Here is a 20272-nt window from a genome sequence, read left to right on the forward strand (position 1 = left end):
AACCATATGACAAAATCTTGACTAACTAGAATCCAAACAAGAACAAGTAAACAAGTACTAAAGGAATTACCATTTTTATATTCCCTTTTTAACAGATGAAACTACAAAAACACAGATTTGTATCTAGTGTTTTACCAAAAAAAGCAATGTCTAGAGCCTCATATGGAGTTAGTGCAGATTCAACAAAATATTCTATACTTTGTGCATCAACACTGCTAAAACTAATGTTCTAAATAATTAAAGGGCATTGCACATTGAGAATCATTACAGAAAGATGGTATTTCCCTAGGGCAGAAAACTGTGCTGATAAAGTTTAAAAGACAAAAAAAAAAAAAAAAAAAAAGACAGAGCTATTTGTAAAGTGTAAAAGAGATAGCTATATTAATAAAAATTTTCTGTTAACTATAACAGGCTCAAGCAATCTAGTGATCTCATGTTAAAAGTCTGTTTTCCCTTTTCACCTAAAAAAAAATGAGCTTGGTTGCGTATTAATATAAAAATCATTAAAAGCTATTATTAAGGAAAAACAGAAAGATATCAAGACTTGAGCTTTAAAGAAAAAACATCAGGTCAAGATAAAAATACGGAAATTCAGTATCATTTTTTATTGCCCCAAACCTGCAGTAACATGCATTTTTACACTTATGAATCTCTACCTACACATATAAATAATTCAAATATTTAGACTTCACTTTCCAATAAGTTTGACAAGTACCATTTTAAATGAAACTATATTAGAACTGAGTAAAATGTAAATCTTTATATATAACAAGAAAGAAAGGTGTTCTTTCTCAAGAATTTATGTGTTTATGTTTTGGAAAATCGGGGCATTTGTCTGGGCAGATCATCTGCTTTTGCATAACAGTAATAACAATAACAACAGTATCAATGATACTACTTACTGCATATTGATTATACCTCTATCTCAAGATCTTTTTTGGTTTATTTTTTCAGGATCCCTCTAATGATTACTCAATCTTCTCCTCAACGCAATGTGCTAGATCATGATGACAGAATATCTTTCTTTTATAGCACCGTTAACAATTGTAATCTTCAACCAGCTGTTCTCTAAGGATTCCCCTGCCAAGCTCTTATTTTCATTTATTTCTTTGTTCTCCTGTCTAAACTACACACAAGTTACCCAGATTTTCCACTCTGGCCCCCTTTCAGTAAAGACTTATTTTGGCTTGACAAATTATCAGGCATAACTACAGTCTAAAAATAAATAATATATTACAAATTCTCCATGTTAAAATTATATCATTCTATGCAACATCCAAATTATTTCACAGTTCATACATAGAACCTTCTTCCCATAAGGCTCAATTGATTTTACTTATCATTTATGAAAACAATTCCAGTTATTTTATGGAGCTATTTACTGTCAAAACAGTCTTTACAAAGCATTCTTTTCAAGCTCCATAATCTTATTTCAGGTGTGGAATGAACTAAACTCAGTCAGTCTATACACACACTAATGAGTTCAGACACTTGAATGTGTTTAATTGTAAGCCTAAATAAAACAAAATGAAATTCTACTTGACTCTTTTCCTTTACATATGAGTAGAAAACTTGTAGATGTTCTTTTTTAAAAATTTTTGGTGAAAGATTTATATGAAATTTGGATTTCAGAATTTCTAGTAAAGAAGTTAAAGGCCTTAATAGGCCCAGTCTGGAAGGAACTATGCGGTGCCTGCAAACTGAGATGCTATTTTTACTTGTTCAACTCTTGTAAGAACACCTTCTTGTTTGTACTGAAAGTCTGTACCTTACCTGCATTCGAACCACTAGATGCCCCTTTTCTCAAGAAACAAATACTCAAACTGGGTATGTGAATATTTAAATAAGAGTTGTGGCTGCATATGGAATTCTACATAAAGAGATATTACTAAAGAAAGAAAAAGAATGAGTCTAGACACCAGTGAACAAAAGGGAGAAGAGGTTCTATAGACAAATTACTCAGGTGCGGATGAGTTCATTTCTACCAGAGCCCAGAAGCATTGGAAGAGTGGCCACTTCTAAGCACCATTCAGTCTATTGTCTGTACCATTGCCCACGTCTAGTTCATTGTTTTCATCAAAGACACATGCAATTCATAGGTAAAGAAAAAAACTAAAGTGGCAAGGAGAAAATGCCTGTTTCTGAGCAGCAGAGTAGTCTATTCATCTCAACAGATGAAAGCAGGTATCTTTCGTTACGTGCTTTTGTTCTTACAGGAGGAAGTCTAAAAATACATGATTTTCATATTTGTGCTACCACAGCTGAGCTTTTCAAAGTCACTGCCAGAAATGGACTGGTTTTCTTACCTGCTTTTTCCATGTTTTAAGTTAAGGATGTCTGCCTCATTATAAACCTTGCTGCTTCCCTAGACTTTCTGTAGTCTGGCTTCGCTGTGATTACTGGTCAAAACCTTTAATTACAGTATATAGTTTGTGCAGCTGCCTGGAAATTGGTCTCAGGGTCAGTGGCTCTTCCCGTTCCCCTCTTTCCATTCTTTTGAAGCAATATTGCTGAACTGGAGGCATTGTTCCAGCTTTTGGCTGTGCTCTGTCTGCTGCACACTATGAATAGCTTTGCAATCACTCTAGCAATTGGTTCTTCAAGTGCCTTTAGGTTGTCAATTGTAATTCATTGGCTCCAGGCACCTTTTCTCTTTTCATTCTCTTGAGGTCTTTTCTTATTTAATTTGCAATAATATTAGGGAATGTCTTCTTCAGACATGTCACTAATGTCTTTCTGATTATGAGGCTTGGTATACATGTGACTTTCATACATCTGCCTGTTAAAATGTTTCACTACTTCCCTTATGTCTGATATGGGATGGCAATCTTTGCAGTATCTTGCAAGGAATTTAGCTTAATCTTGAAGTCTTCTTTCTAAAGAATAATCTAAAGAATCCGCTGTAAAATACTCTCACTGGAGTTAATTTATGTAATTAGTTATTATTTTTGTAACTTCCCAAAGGCGTAATTTTTCATTTTTGTAATAAGAATTAAGCTCTCATATTTTCCTCCTAGAATCATGCTCTATTTTTTTAGTACATACAAATTATAAATTTGAGCTCTTACACAACTGAGAAATAGTTAAGAGATAAAGGGCTCTGACTATTTAGAAATCAATGCCTATGTTTTTAGACCCTTTTCAGAAAACCTATCCTCAGACATCTCTTGAGAGATTATATAAAGAAAATATTCAAACTATTCAAAATGAGTTCTGATGGTTCTGCACTAGAGGAAGTTTATTTTTCTTTAGAGAAGAGAACAAACAAACATATCTCTTGATCTATTTAGGAAACAAACAAACAAAAAACCTTTAGTGTATTAAGTCTCAAATCCCTAGTTCTGGGTCCAGATTAACCCCTCTCATTAGTTGTAGCCATTCCGGAGTAACCAAAGGTATTTTTAAGCAGACACTATGTAATAATAATAATGATAATAATTATCATAATGATAATAACTAACACTTATTGTGCTTTTTATCTTCAAAGCACCTTACTGGCATTAACTATGTGTCTATCTTCAAATAAATTTAACTCGACAAATGTTTTATTAACTTTGTAAGCTATGGAATGTGTAGTAACTGAGTTTCTTTGCAAATGAAATAAATAAATAAAACTAAGAACCAAGGAAATGATTCTGGAAACTTTTGCCTCAGAATCATTTGCTGCCTTTGCTGAATGAGAGTTAATCAAATACTTATTTTTACAAACTACAAAACTGAAATACAGATATAAAGGGTGAAGTTCACCAGTACAACCAATCAAATACATATTGCTTCAAATAACGAAGAAGTAAAATAATACTGTTTGGATAAAATCAAACTCTAACTGTATTAGTTATGGTTCATTATTGTAAAATATTTAAATATTTATAGGAAGAAAAACTGTTAAATGTAAGAATTTTAAAAATCCTTCTAAGTTTCACAAATGTAATAAATACTTTCATTAATTTACACAGCTAAATTTGTTTTTATACATTTTTTTATTATGTTTTAACTTGAATACATTGCTTTAAAATCATCTCAATTATGTTCCCATAGAGTTTCACCATATACCATACCAGTCTCCACATGAGAAATATAAACAGTAAAAGATAGTTTGTGATGCTAGCAAGTGAAATAAGCTCTATATGCTTAAAAGATAGGCAATTAATAAAAACATATTAAAATAGTATTATTCAGGCAGGATGTCCTCACTTTTTATGAGGGACTTGGGAAGAAAATAGTAACCTGTTGTAAGCAAAGTCCTCAAGTGAACAAATATAAGTACATAAAAAGACATTAAAACAAACTTGTAAATATGGTAGTTAACAGATTGAAGCTTTTAAACACTATTAACATGGTTGGAGTGGTGAGGTTTCATAGAAGATGTGGTTCGTGAGCAATATTCAAAGGCCAGGGTTTGATGCAGAGGAAAAGGAAAATTTTTATATTCAAGGATGGAAGTAGATGAGTCATACTGAGTAAAAGGAGAGTAGGGAAATCTAGACAAAGCTGATGGCATTAAGCCAACAGGGAAGCATGTACAGAAAGACTCAGAGGTAGTACTCATTCAAACAATATATAGTGAGCACAGAGACATAAACAAGAATTCCTGTCCTGCAAGTAGCTTGCAATCTTGAAGGGTAGACTGAAAAGTTAATAGGCAATTAATTCTAATCTTTATGATTAGGATAAGACCAGGATGCCTTGGGAAGTCACAAGGAGGGCATCTATCTCAGCCATTGGTATCCAGGAAAACTTCTTGCGACACATAAGCTTTAGGTGGTTTTCCTACGGCGACAGGAATAGTGAGTAGTAGATGAAATGACAGAGAAAAGAAAAGGGAATTCAATTCTCAAGCACATTAACCTGTTAAATCTGTGGTGTTTCATTTGATTCTAGAAGGAATTAGAAGATAACACTGATTTTTAATATGGGTATCATGAAAAACAGAAAGGAAGTCTGTTCTTTCCGGTCTGTGTTGGGGGATAGGAAGGAAGGGAGGAAGGGAGGAGATGTGGGGATGTAAACAACCAGGGAATTCTGAAAAGTACTACAGGTGAGAGAGCTGGGCACTAAACTGTCTGGAGGAGGAAAGTAAGAATTGGAAGAGGTTCCAAAACTTGCCAGCTTTACATAAAATGAACATATGCATGTGACTGAATAAAGGACGAAAGTGGAAAGAAATGGGGGTTTTATAAAAGAACATAATGAATTCGTTTTGCGTATACACTTTATATTTTCAAATGTATTACTTTGTTATCCCACCTAAACAATTTTCTTGATAGAAGGGACCTTTCTTATGTAACATATTTGTTAATGGGAATTTCTTTAGTTTTCAGTGGGCAGGGCATATTCTCATCATATTGCCTGGTGGGTGCAAGAAACACAGGTATACAGGGTTCCCTAGAATGGTGAGATCAAGATGGCTAGATTTAGAATCAATGAAATCAAATATACAAATTAATTTTTTTTCAAGGAATGCATATAAAAAGAAAAAGCACATCAAAATACAATAAAGGGACTTTCCTGGTGGCACAGTGGTTAAGAATCTGCCTGCCAATGCAGAAGACACGGGTTCGAGCCCTGGTCCAGGAAGATCCCACATGCTGCGGAGCAACTAAGCCCATGTTCCACAACTACTGAGCCTGCGCTCTAGGGCCCACGAGCCACAACTACTGAGCCCACGTGCCACAAGTACTGAAGCCCACGCACCTAGAGCCCGTGCTCCACAACAAGCCACTGCAATGAGAAGCCCGCGCGTAGCAACAAAGACCCAATGCAGCCATAAATAAATAAATAAACAAATAAGTAAGTAAATAAATAAATTTATTTTTTAAAAGTACAATAAATAAAATATTCTGGCTCTTTCAAGTAGTCTCTAAAAGTTGCTCTATAATAATGACACTTTTGTAATTAACTATTGAAATGATTGCGATTTCAGCTTCTCTTGCAAGTGAATAAACACTTTCAAGAGATCACTGAGTCATTCAATGGAAAACTGATTTCCAAATGCTCCCATTATTTCCCCAAGATTAAACTGTAACAGAATGGAGTACATCTGTAAGGAATGGACAAAAAATAAGTTGTACCTCTTATATCACTTTAGGATAAGTGTACATCCCATGAGGGAGTTTTCAAACTGCTCACACAATAGGTATGTACACTGTTCTATGTGAAATCGAATCAGTATTCTAAAATGCTGCCAAGAAGCAGGTCAAGATATTTGGAAGACTCTTAAGATTTAAAGTATATGACACTTTACAATGATTATACCACACACGCACACAAACAGACACATTTCTCTCCATATACAGAAAGTAATATTAAATTAAGCTGAGATTTTATGTGATTTAAACACTGCTTTGCACTTCTAATAAAAGATTTGTCATGTAAAATCAGAGATGACATTCATTACTTCATAGAACTACCAGAAAAGAACAGCTCTCCTGTGAAGCAGTGTAAATATAGAAAATTTAAACTAGCGGATTATTTACAGACAAACAGTGTCCAAAAATTTCAGTCTTGCAAAACTCTCTCTGACCCTTTGTAGGAAGGGGGAAAAGTACACGACGTAGAAATAATTATCTATAAACAAGAAGTAATTATACTTAAATGTAATAGTTAAATAACATAAAACATATATTAGCACTCTCTTCCAGAAAATGTCTAGACTAAAAAGTGAGAACTAGATAAACTATTCACGACACGGTGAATACTGAAAGTACTATTCAAAAAACATGAATATTGATAATCAAAACAAAATATGGTCTAAAAAAGTAATGTTTATATCATTACAGAAATACTCACAAATACTCTTCTATTCTTCTCAAATAGAACACCACATTCTATGTACATCACAATAACGAACTAAATTACAATTGAGCAAAAACTGAGAAATGCCTGATTACAAATTTCAACTTTAATGCTGACATCCTAATTTACAAGCTGGATTTTCCTATGCTACAATTAATGAGCCATGGAACCAAATAGTGTCATCTGACCTTATAATTCTACTTCAAAATTCTATGTTTCACAGTTTTCATCCTTTTTTACATTTTTTAAATTGAAGTACAGTTGATTTACAATGTTGTGTTAGCTTTCATATTTCTTAATATTGGCTTTAATATAAAATATTCAAGTTAACTCAGTATTTTTGATGTATTATTTCTAAAAAAGTTAAATACTTTTGGATTAAGGAGATGAATGAATATCAAATCAGATTAGATTGCTGAAAGGATAAACTATTTCTTTCATGTTGACAAAATGTGTTATTTTATAAGACATGGTAATGCCCAATAAAATGAGAATAAGATTTGAAAAAGCTAGGAGGTAAAAGAATCACAATCAGCAACTGTGTCAAGGGAAAACAGGATTACTTTTATTGGCTACTCTATCAACTTAACTTCTCATAAAATCCTCCTGATCTATTAAATAACTTCAGAACTGAAGTATGCTCTCCTGTGGGAGCTGTAAAACAAATTAGATACAATTACAATTCAATACAAATAAAAAACCAACCTATTTACCCTTAAGATGATTCTTGTTTTAGAAAGCTTTATCATTTATATTAGAACAGAATTTTCCCTAATGAATCAAGTGGGTCACTTGACATAATTATAGATTTTTATATTATGTTTTCTACAGAGGAAAATAGTTGATATGAGTAAATTCTGGAAAACTGTGGTAACTACACTTCCCTAAAGTGAATACAACAAACATCTGTTGCAAGAACTGCTTGGCTTTCAGACAGTATGTAAAGGGTGTTCTTTTTCCCAGTGTTTTGTTATTACAAAAAAAAAAAAAAAAAAAAGCTTATTTGTTAAAAAACATGTTTCTATTATCGAGTCTCAAGGCACAAAATCTTAAAATTCTGGTAAGTTAAACATAGGTCATTACCAGGTAGGTATATCACAGAAAGGGAAACTATGCAATGCACAAGACTCCACTTACCTTCTAAAAGGGCAACAAAATAATTGGGCATGTTGCCCTCTGTCAGTGGGTTACATAGTAATTTTAACCATTGTTCCTATCTTAACTTAGTTCTCAACACAAACCTAGCAAAACTCACATCATAGAGGAGGGAACTAAATACATAACTTCCTGATGATTTTCATCCTCTGTTGGAATCCAAGCGATAATTCAGCTTTCTCCTTTGGATTTCACCGGCTCCTACCAGCTTCTAAGCTCAGTGGTAACCTGATATCGTCATTAAATGATAAATGAATTCTTAAAGTTTTACTCCAGTGACAGGATAAATAATTGCAAAATTTTTGCATAATGCATTAAGCACAAAATGTAATAATTTCAGTGGGAGGAGGGGAAGAATCAACGAGCCCCTATGCCTCGTCTTTTCTTAACTGCATCAAAGAATTGTTCTGTGCTTCTTGGTAAACTGAATGCGTTTTCCCTGATTCTGAAAGAACAGAATTTTACCTAAAATTCACAGGTATTCTGCAGAGTAAAACACCATCTTTTTAGTATTTGGAAATTCCACAAAGTGCACACAAATGAGCAGGTACAAATGAATAAAAATGTTTATACGCAACAGAGCAGCACACAGCACGTAATACCTTTAGGATCAGGAAAGAAAGTAATAAACAGATGACGACTTCTCAACACATTTCAAGTAACACGTAACTTTGCTCACTTCTCAATCTTCTATCTCCTCTTCTACTCGTGCCTACTCCCAACCATTTTGAGGTTACTATTTATAAACAAGTTTAAGATTCCATTTTACAATTCCATTTTTATGCTAACAATAAGGTATTAATTTAATTCCTAAAACATTCCTAGGAGTACTGCAGCAAAGCATCATAATAACTACACTGAGAAACCTCTGTTGTTCAAGGAATGGGGAAAATAGGAAGCTTCCATTTCTTTCTCTCCCAAATCCAAAATAAGTTTAAGCACTTCATTATGTTTCAATAAGTTCAAGATCTACAATGGAATTTGTCCATGAATTCAATTAGGGCAGTCTAAAATGTTAACATGCACCTGGAACAGTACGTGTTTATATAATCATAGGGAAAATGCTTTACATAGAGCAGTCCTCAAAATGGTATTTGCAAATTCCATCACAAGTCAAAATTTTGAGGAAAGTTCATTTAAAATGGATATGAGTAAAAAGGAAAGTCAAAGTCACATATGTTCCAGTATATACAAGTTTAGAATAATTTTCAAAGTATATCTATGATTACTCTACATTCACAACTTCTTCCTACTAAAAGATGAATCACAAAAAGATAGCTGCCCTTTTCCTAGGAGAGACAGCCAGCCAACAGCCACATGGCATACTCCAAAGCAATCAATTGTTAAAAGCTTCCTTTATTCAATGTAGCAGGCCTTAATTCCTATGGAGGATTACCATGAGTCATATATTAGGTTTAAAGAACTCATTAGTTTCTTTTTTTGATGTCTATGGAAACATATAAACAGTTTCTTAAATTAAAAAGCAAAAAAAGAAAAAATTATATTTTCCACAATGAATCTCAGAATACCAATACATTTTCAGCAAAGCACCTTATAAACATAATCTAACATTCATAACTACCCATCATTATACACTATTATATGCATTTTACAGACAGAAAAACTGGTGCTAAGAAGTTAAAAGATGTATCTGAGTTCTTAAGAACAGATCAGGAAGGCACCCAATTATAGTGCTGAAGATCTGCACATTGATGACTGTCTGAATAGACTTGTTACTCTTTTTATCTTAATCATTTAATGTTATCCATAAGGTATTTCACAAAATCTAAAAAGGAACAAGGTGCTAACTACTTAATGCTGAGTTAGGCAACTAAAGATACACGTAAGCTCTATTTAATAAGAAATCCTTGCCTTCTTTACTATTTTTCTAAAATAAATGAAAATTCTCTACATACAGTACCTCCTACACTTCAAATTAATCCCACTCACTTCTCATTTTTAAAAAATCACATTATTCCCATTTTACAGGTGAGAAGACAGGCACAGGGACAAAGCTATTTGCCCACGGGTCCCACACAAAGTGGGAGAGAGTCTGGAGTTAGGACATGTTATGTCCTTGGCTCCTCATCCATTTTTCAGACTAAAGGGCAATGTGGTTCCTATTATTCCGAAGTCACTAAAAGAAGCACACAATTTTTGAAGGGGGGGGGGCGTGGGGGAAGTAATGGAACATATCCTGAAAGTTACAGGTGTAAAGGAATACATCAAAAGTTTTGATTTCACTGTTCTTAAGGTTAAAATTCACTATAATTTAAGTTTTGAAAGCTATTCACATATCTTATTACTTTAGCACCATGAATCAGAAACTCTGCTGAGACACTGATTATCTGCCCAGAATTAGTCTCATGCTTTTATAGGAAAGATACAAGCTAAGAAATGAAATTAAATATGGAAGATAAAGAATGGGTCCATACTAAAAGGTATTTGCCGGCATGGAACCTGCAAGATAAGACATCAATTTTCAGCCTGGCTGATTACAGAATAGGACCCATTGCTTCTCGTCCACAGTGAGCATTTCAGAGGGACAAGAACACGACATTTGAGGGCAAGTGATGCATGGTAATATGCACGACGCATTCCTTGAAAAGAAGAATTAACTAAGTAAGCTGTCGAGGTAAAAAAAAAAAAAAAGTTAAATGACCAGGCCTTTAGCCCTTTAAAATAGATGAGAAATATATTCCTATAAATCCTTTAACTTTTGCTAAACAGTTAAAAAAAAAAAATCTATGGTCTCCAAGTGGGGTTAGGGGTGTGAATAATAATTTTTATCAGATTGATATAGGCTTTCTGTTTTCTAAAAAAACTTAAGTTTCGTGTTGCAAAACCAGCATATCTCCAATTACAAGAATCTTTTCCAATTCCAACATGGCAGCAAAAGTCAACAAACAAGACAGACAAAGAGCTGTCGCCTTAATGAGACATACCTCTTGTACTGATCGAGCGGCTGGCTTGTCTTGATGATTGGCCAATATTAAAAACGGTAAAGTGCATAACTGTGGGTGCTGAAGAGCTGAGTGCAGTTCATTTCTAGCAGTCTCTAAATCATCTTCCGAAGAGGCACTGTCTAATACAAATATTACCCCTTGAGATCCTTGGTAGTAGCGGCTCCAGTATTTCCGGATATTATCAGCCCCTGTCAAAAACAAAACAAATTCTCTTTTTAAAGACAGCTTTCAGCAACTGAAAAATGTTCCCAACAGTAATTTCCTATTGGAAACCAATGCGGCTTTAAAAATTAAGTGCGGAGATCACAGATGATGAGAACAAAGGCATTAGAGCCAATGGGTGGATATGGCCTTGAAGGAGAACACAAAAGTTTAAGAGTCATTCTTCATGCCTTTCTTATCAAAATATGGAAGAAAGAATCAGGATAAGTACTTCTTAGACTTAAACACAAAAGAATGTTTTCAGATTTTGCTTAATACTCCTGAAAAAACTACCCTCTCTATAGACTGAGTTTGAGCCTAACTCAGACAGCAGTATAACCAAGCTGTTCACCAAGGGTTCTCTCCATACCATGAACATTATCTTGTTGACATTTTCTGAGAACTGCTTACACTGATCAGGACAGCCTTGTTTAATTTATTCAGAAAGTTAAAACTATTAGCACAATACCTTTATGTGTCAAAGTGCTAAAGTTTGTAATGAAGTGAAATCTTGGCCTTTGGTACATCTGCCTAACACCATTAGGCAATGAGCACACTCATGGCCTCAGTCTGATGGGATGTTCATAGAAAAAGATATTGAGATGCTCATCAGCCAGGGCCAAGTCTTATTCCTTGTCATATTTCCAATATCTAGCATAATGTACAACTCAAAGTGTGATACAGGAATGAGGAAAATGAGGGAAGGAGGAAATGAAATTATACACTCATTAGGCTTCCAACTCTGAGGAAACCGGGGCCAAGAGAGGTGAAGTGACTAAGCTCCATTCATGTGTATAGCAAATCACAAACTTGAGATCTGTGTCTGAGTTAGTAGGCAACTTGCCCAGGGAAGGCATGGGTATTTCCCATTACATCATGATGAATACTTCCTTTTCTTTGATTCATGAATAGCATGGGCAATTTTTGTGCGTATGTGTGTATTGGGGGGGCGGGAAGTTATATAACCAATACAAGTTATTGGTTACATAACAAAAATTAGGTATCAAGGAATTTCACCAATTTAGGGCATATAATCAAGTTCTGACCACTCAATAACTATATTTTAGGCATCTCTTGAACATCTCGCTCCAGTGGTGGATATACTGTGCTGAGTGTTAGGGATTCAGAGTAGAGACTGGAGTTGGTGTGCCAATTGTGTGTCTCTTCCCAACACTGTTCAGTGACATCATTTTGGTAGCTCAAAAATGGATAGGGTAGGAGTATTTTCACCAAGAAAAATCAGCAAAAGCTATCTGTCAGGTCTTTTCTTCCCCTGGAGAGCCAATATACCACTAGATGACACTGAGAAGCTCATATTTTTCTGGGAGAAATAGAATAAAAAAAAAAGATTATAATGAAGAGTAATAAAGCACTGTGATAGAGGAACTTATTAGGGTTCTCTGGGAACAAGAGATGAGGCATCTTATCCAGACTGGGCAAGTCTCTTAAAAGAGTAATATCAACCAAACATCTACCATTTATTAAGAACTTCTACATTCCAGGCACAGAGCTAAGTATTTTTTAAAAAAATAGCTCATACAATTCTTACAACAATCTTAAGAGGGAGGTGTAACTGACTCAGGCTTTGACACTTATTTTGAGATTCTAAAATCTGGGGTATTCATTAAAATACTATGTGAAATAACCAGGTATATAATAAGAACAAGGGCATTTGATGTTGAGCAACCTTAAATATGTAAAGACAGGGGATATGAGCAGGGTTAATGCCAATCAGGCAGGGTCCAACCAAGAAAACAAAACAAAGAAAGGAAATTTAAGCCAGAGATTATTTAATATAGGGAATTAGTTGCATAAGTGATGGTGGAACTAAGAAAACAATAGGGCACTGAAATTAGCAACATCTTAGGTCAGGTTCCCTACATGCAGAGCCTGAGACGGCATTTCTTACACACTTGAGTATAGACAGAGTGCTGTCAGGAGAAACAAGAGAGAAAGAAGCAAGTCAGAATGGGGGAAGGAGCTACACAAAGATATGGTTTCAGAAATCTAGCCTCAGTCTGATCCAATGAGCAGTTCTAGAACGTGGACTGAACCACGGAATTTGCCCCATCCAAAAGGCAAGGGGGCTGGGCTGTTATACCCCTGAACAGTCATTGGCTATGAGCCACCCCTGGGGAACAGGAGGGGGGGCTGGGGCATGATCTCATAATCTCCCCAACATACTTGGTTGAGGCAATTACTGTCAGCCAAGGGCAGGCCTCTGGAGAAGGGTACAGGTGTGAGTCATTAGCAGCCAATACCCGCAGCAGCTGGGAGATGGATGCACTGGCCCAGTAAAGGAGATCTGGGTAGGGTACCAACAACATCTGCTACAGGCTACATCCAGACATTATCCATATGGGAGAGAAACATCCATAAGCTTGAAGAACAAAAGTAGGGACAGTGTTACCTGGTGGTAAATGTTTAAAATAACAAAAATGCTGTGCGCACATGTATCCATACACAAGCTTTTTATACATTTTACCTACATAAAGGATGTGTAGCACACAATTTTCATATAATAAGAATATATGCAACATGCTTTATCATAAATTCTATAGACCTCATTAGTGCTCACAGAATGCTTTCATTGATTTCGCCAAACTTTTGTATCCATAGCCAACCAGCAGTTGAGGTTGACCAACTCCAGTTCTGAAATAAATGTTGGTTGTGCTAAGTGTTTACATGTATTAAGTCACTGGCCCATGACAGTCTTATGAGGTAGGTACTTTTATCACTCTCATTTTATCAATAAGGAAATCAAGACACAAAACAATTATATAATGTGTCCAAGGCTAAGCAACTAGGAATATATTTAGGTCTACTATGATTGAAATAGAAGGATCATCGACCAGAAAGGTGACAAAGCTAAATAAAGAACTCTACTACCACATGAGCCAAGAGGGGGAAAAAGGGAACCTGTTAGAATAAAAGGTACCTAAGTGCTTATATATATTAATGCTCAGAGTGGGAACCTGTCCAAGAACATTTCCCAACCAATTAATTCAACGAATAGTATTATTGTCTATTCTATACAAGTCACTGAGCTAGGACCTACAAGAAGCATTTAGAAAGTCATTATTCCTCTTAGCTCAAACCCTCAAAGCCTGTAAAGTAATGCTGATTACAATGAGGTCTGCAAATGTATGAGAGGAAAAAAACATGGCCATAGCATTGGAGGGTATCCAGGGAGTGAAGTATAAGGAGAAGAATACTAGATGCATGTTTTAATGGAACTTGTTCACTGGAAATATGTGGGACATACTGGAAATCCAACTTGTGAAGTCCTCTTTCAACAAGAAACTATTTTCACCTGTCACATTTAGGAGCCCATAAGGAACCTAGTGAGATGAAATGACAGTCCCAGGACTGTGTTGGTGGATGAAACAAACCCAAATACCGTAACTTTTTTAAATGCCCTGTATATGACATAATATATGAATATGTTATTAATATTGCAAAGACCCTTTTCTTCAATCTCCTGCTACACAGTCATCGGCCCAATCTTAGCATTTCTGACTTTCATCACAAGCACTGAGGTTGGAATTGTAAGTTTCAGTTCAGCCTCCCACACAACAGCTTTAGTCAGCAGCAGCCTCAACCCAGATCAGGGCCGAGGAAACCAGGAATGGGGTTGGGGGTGGGGGGGATACAGCTGTTCAGTCCAGCTGAGTGGGCCTTAAGTTCACTCACCAACTTCAGATGAGAAAGGGATGTGTCATCCACCCAGCTGCCAGGTGCTTTGAGAAGTGAGCCTAACTGGGGAAATTCGGAACACCTATTTGATTGCCCACATCCCAGCATTCCCAACCTACAAACCAAATCCACACGGGGTAACACACACAGGACAGCATATCTAACAGCAGTCTGAGCCTGCTCTTATTCTAATGACTGGAAATTGTGTGCTCTGCGTCCCTAAAATTACAATTGTTATATAAAAAGGATAAGTACCAAACTCAAACCTGATCTATACTTTGTTCATTTAGATTAAAAATCAAAGGGGTGGTCTAAACAGTAGAGAGCTTGGGTGGAAGGTGCTGCCGAATGTCCTCATTACCCAAGATCTGAGATCTCCTTACTGAGGGTTGTAAGGAAGTCTTGGGAATCTAAGGGTTCATTCTGAGAGCCAATCAATTAGGATAGCCTGGTTCAAGGTACCACACAAGAGCAGTGATAGAAGACAGGAGCATAATGTCCTCATTGGGCAGGTTCATTTCTATGGCACACCATGGACTTTTTAATTCATTAATTCATTCCTCTAATAGATATCTACTGAGCACCAGGCATCGTCTTAGGTGCTGGGACACAGAAGTAAACAAAACAAGACCAAACTTTCAGTTCATAAGGCTCACATTCTTTACCAGCAGAGCCAGTCTACCATTATAGAGGTTAAAAATGCCAGGTACTGGTATTCCCAGCCTCTGTCTCTTGCAGCATGGACATCTGATTCAGTTCTGGTTAAACAGGACTCGACAAAAGTCTGCTGGGAGCTTTTGGAAAAGATTTTGCTCCTCATTAGAAAGATAGATGCCCAAAGAGAGCCTCCTCTTTCTTCTACTGTTTAGATTTCATTAGGTGATCAGGTGATGCTTTGAACAGTGTTAGCCTCCTAGCAACCTTAAAGGAGACATACCAACATACTGAGGACATCAGAATAGAAAGACAGAAAGAACCTGGGTCCTTGAGAACGGTGCTGAGCAGCAGAACCTATCCCCAGTTCTGTCTTATAAGAACTCATTCTGTGAGCACAGTACATGCCAATTATTCAAGCCAATTTTAGAAGACTATTTTGTTATTTGCAGCCAAAAAGATGCTTAGTCCCCTCATGGTAAATTAATATGCTATGAATAAGTTCATTAAAAGAGTTGCTCTTTGAAAGGTGGACCCGATGAGCTAAAAAACAAACAAACAAACCAGGAATATGCAGGAGTCAACTACAACAATAAAACAGTTGCTCCAAGTTTTCCCTGTGGAAAATCTTATCTCTAGACCAGTGATGTCCTACTGACCTTTTGTGATGGAAAAAAAAAAAAAAAATTCTACATCTATGCTTTCCAACATGGTAGCCACTAGCCACATGTGGCAATTGAGCACTTGAAATGTGGTCAGTGCAACTGAAGAACTGAATTTTTAATTTTATTTAAATTTACTTGATTTTGCCCAAGGCACTCAGCAGCCAGAGAACACTCCCAGACAGAGAATTCCAAGAGGTTTAAGTTGTTGAAAGTCAGTCTGGTGCTCATGGAAATGGGGTTATGGGGGACACCAACAAAGCCTCCCTCAGCTACCCCCCAAAATAGCATATAAATGTCAATTTAGGCCATGTGACTAGCTGTTGGCTCATGAGCAGAAAGCACACACACACAAAATACAATCATTATTATGTGTAAATAAATATCCAAGACTTGGTTTATGTAATTATCCATATACTTTTGGGCAGAAGAAGTAGCCATTCTCAAAGAGTGTTCTTCAAGACTCTTTCTGGAGATCCAGGAATCAACACTGTTTTTAGAATAAGATGTTATTTGCTATTTTCACCACACTGACATTTTTGCTAATGGTGCAAAACAAAGGTGAATAAATTTGAGGGTAACCTAACATGATCAGAAGTGCTGGCTTCAAACTAGTAGTCACTGTATCCTTGACCACCATGTATTTGCCAGGGCGGGGAGCAAGTGTCACCTAAGAATGAACTTAATAAAGCAGTAAAAAGTCTTAGTTTTATCAAATTAGCTCTTAAACATGTCTTTTTTAAAAAAAAAAAACTAAATGAGAAGCAGGCAAAAAGCATTTTTGCTACACACCAAAGCACATGGTTGTTTGGAGGTTAAGCATCAGTGCAACTCAGTTGTGAGCTAAACTGGTCGTTTTTATTTTGCTGGAATCCCATTTTTACTTGAAATTTCAACTGACAAACTATGATTATATTCAGTCTTGAGTATTTGATAGACATTTTCTCAAAAATGATTATGTAAGCCTGTAACTTCAAGGAAAACAACTGATAGTATTTGTTGTCAGTGGTAAAATTTGTTTTCAAGCCAAAACTAGAATTTTGGGAAAATGTTTGCATCACTGAGATCTTGACAGCTTCTCAATGATGAGATTGGTGATGATATTAATAGATATTTATTATAAAATGTTTCAACATTTGGAAGATCTACCTAACTTAATGAATCAATATTTTCCAAATGACCAATGCATGATGGTACAAAAACAGGCATAGATTAAAAAAAAACACACTCAGAGCACAAGACTGATCATTGGATGTTACGTAACTGAATACAAAAAGTGCGTGGATGTGGTTTTCAGATTCCACATCGCAAATGACCTTTAAAAACTACCACTTGTTAAAGAATTCCGGTGTCATATGAAAGAAGACAATCAGCAATCATCCGAACAGGCTATTAAGATACGTCTCCCTTTTTGAATTTATCTGTGTGAGGCTAGAATTTTTTCACTCCAACCCAAATAATACATAGCAACAGACTAAATGTAGAAGCTGCTATGAGAATCCGGTCCTCTTCTACTAAGCCAGACATTAAGGAGATTTGCCACTGTTCTCAAATATTTTTGTTTGTTTTGGAAACTGTTAATTTACATTAAAACATTTTTTAATATTGATGTGTAATGGGTTTATTGTTACTTTTAAAGGAATTGAAAAATATTTTTTAAATTTATCAGCTTTAATTCCTAACATGGCAAATATTGATATATATAAATATCGACACATACATATAAGCTATATAAACAAAAACACTCTGAGGTCTCAATAATTTAAGAGAATAAAGGACCTGAGATCCCATAGAAGTTTTAAGAATTGTAGATACCAATTATCTTTAATATGCAAAAGAAACTTAATGGTCTCTTTAAGATCTACTAAAATTTGGCATAAATTCAGAGCTGTTTTCCAACAGAAATAAAGATGTTACACTGAATTATCTTTACTCTCCCCTGACTGTCTCCCGTCCAAAGATAGGCCAGCCGGAGCTGGGAGCATAATCTCAAAATTAAGAGGTCCATATAGGAGTCATACTAATCTCCTTGGTCTCACTGTGTTGGAATTCTAACCCAGTGGTCACACGCTTCCATGCTTAGAAAGATTCTCACAAAGTGAGCAGCCCAGGAGATTCTGAGGCAGTCTGTCCTCAGCTTATCTTTGGCAAAACAAAGTTCTAAACGCTATACAAGCTGATACACCAACTGCCCTCTTTTCTCCTTATCCTCAACAAGCATCCTGGATGCCTGTCTGTGTTACTCTAAACACAGTTTTACATCATTACCTTCCAAGTCAAGTCCTAACAACTGTACTTGAGGACTATTATGCCCGCTATCCGAGGGCTGCCCTGCTCCTATGTTCTCACTCTCATCACTTTCTGTCTGGATCATCAGAATGGCATTCTAACTGGTCTCCTCACTTCTGTCCTGGCAGTGATCCAATGAAATTACTAATACTGGTTCAGAAAACTAGCTCAGATTATATCACCATTCCGCTCAAAAATATTAAATGCCTATAACTTGAAATTCCCAAACTCCTTGATTTAGCATTTGCAGTTCTCCATGATGTAGCTCCAACTGGCCATTCCTACCTCATTTCTCCATTACTCTCCTGTACACTCCACAAATGCAACTTTTGCTCTCCTGGACCAGATTCAGGCTTTTCACCTTCACCTTGATTGTGTTATCCCCTCTGCCTGGAGTTTCTAACCATGTCAGTTCTCCCCTCAGCTCTTGTTCATTTAAATTGCTAGATGCCCTTCAAGGGCCAGATCAAACATCACCTATTCCACCAAGCCTTATGTGATCTTCCACCTGGAAATAACTTCTCTGAAAGTTTTAGGTTACTTCTCTTGTTTCTGTTCATAACCCTTCCCACCCTGTAGCATTCATTGTTAGCTGAATGTATATTTCATCTTCCTGGTTAGACTGAAAGAGCCATATGGGAGTTTTGCGCATTTATGTGTCTCACTAACTCCATACTTTGAATGAATCCAACATGAAGTCTTACACATACTGGGCACTCAATCAGTATTTTTTAAATGAACTGAGTAACCTTTTATAAAACATTTATTCAGATTTCTCAAATGCAGAATGTAGAATTTACCTAAAAAATCACTCCATGATACAGAAATAATTTATCTCTTTGGTTGATGGTGGTAGTTTGTTGGTTTACAGTTATCAGCATGTAATTTTTATGTTTATGGCACACACCCAGTTCTGCAAGAAATTTCTCAGCCAACATCTGATATTAAAAACTTAAAAAAACACATACACAACAAAACTTCACTCTACTTATTGCTTAGCCTTTCTCAGAGCTCTGTTTTAGTGTTTGGAGATGTGCAGCGATGATGCAGCATGTGCTAAGCCCCGTACTAAAAAATAAGAGCATTACCCTATGCTCAGTGTGATCCTTTTTGATCCTATCCTATTTGTGATCCCTTACCCTGTCCTGATGCCCAACAGAACCAGCAGCCATGAGAAACTGAAAGCATGGAAAGAAAACACTGTGAGAAGAGTTCTGGGAAATTGTTCCCTTCTGTGCTCCTGTAAAAGCCAAGGGCTGACTCCCTAGAAGATCCACAACCCCCAGGGTGATCACGATTTACACGGCTCCAAATAGAAAGCAGCAAATTCCTGAGCTATTGGCATAACACAAAAAGTAAAGCACATTTGTAGTATTCTGGAAACTCTGGTGGCTGGAGTAGAAAAGCTAGTATGGGAACGATTTTGTTGAAATTGCCATTGACCAAAGCAACCAACTGGGGAAAGCCAAATAGGAATTTTCTGGTTGAAGTGGAAGATGTTTGTTACATACTCAGGGTGAAATAAGATCTTTTAATACTTTGGAAATGCTATTGCATTCTAGCACAGCTTGCCATTTCTCCCTTAGCAGTATTTCTTTTTACTGCAGACTTTAACTTACCAACTATATGACAAAATTGACAGAGATAACATGAGGTTCCAGATTAACACAAATTCACAGCCCACAGAAAAAAGCTTAAAACCATCTAATGGCTCATCCTATATAACAATAAAGAATAATTAGAGTCACAGATTATAAGCCTTGGCACTCAAAGATAGACATCAGTTTCTCACTCTAACGGTAATTTCTCTGTGATTAATTTGACCCAAAACAAGTTATTACTATATAACCTACT

At 36.0% G+C, this 20272-nt stretch overlaps 1 protein-coding gene across 15 annotated transcripts in view; it reads right to left on the reverse strand.

Annotated features, from left to right (window-relative positions):
• The window catches only part of ARL15 (ARF like GTPase 15), a 538502-nt gene that overhangs the window by 326585 nt on the left and 191645 nt on the right, over positions 1-20272 (reverse strand). For all 15 annotated transcript variants that reach the window (XR_014241859.1, XR_014241860.1, XR_014241861.1 and 12 more), the window contains one exon: positions 10896-11104. Coding sequence is in view for 12 of the 15 variants with exons in the window: in XM_082382492.1 (XP_082238618.1) it covers positions 10896-11104 (209 nt within the window). In the remaining 3 variants the exon portion in view is untranslated. The remainder of the gene's footprint in view (positions 1-10895; positions 11105-20272) is intronic.

The sequence above is a fragment of the Balaenoptera borealis genome (assembly GCF_965194805.1).
Source record: "Balaenoptera borealis genome assembly, chromosome: 2".
Lineage (NCBI taxonomy): Eukaryota > Metazoa > Chordata > Mammalia > Artiodactyla > Balaenopteridae > Balaenoptera > Balaenoptera borealis.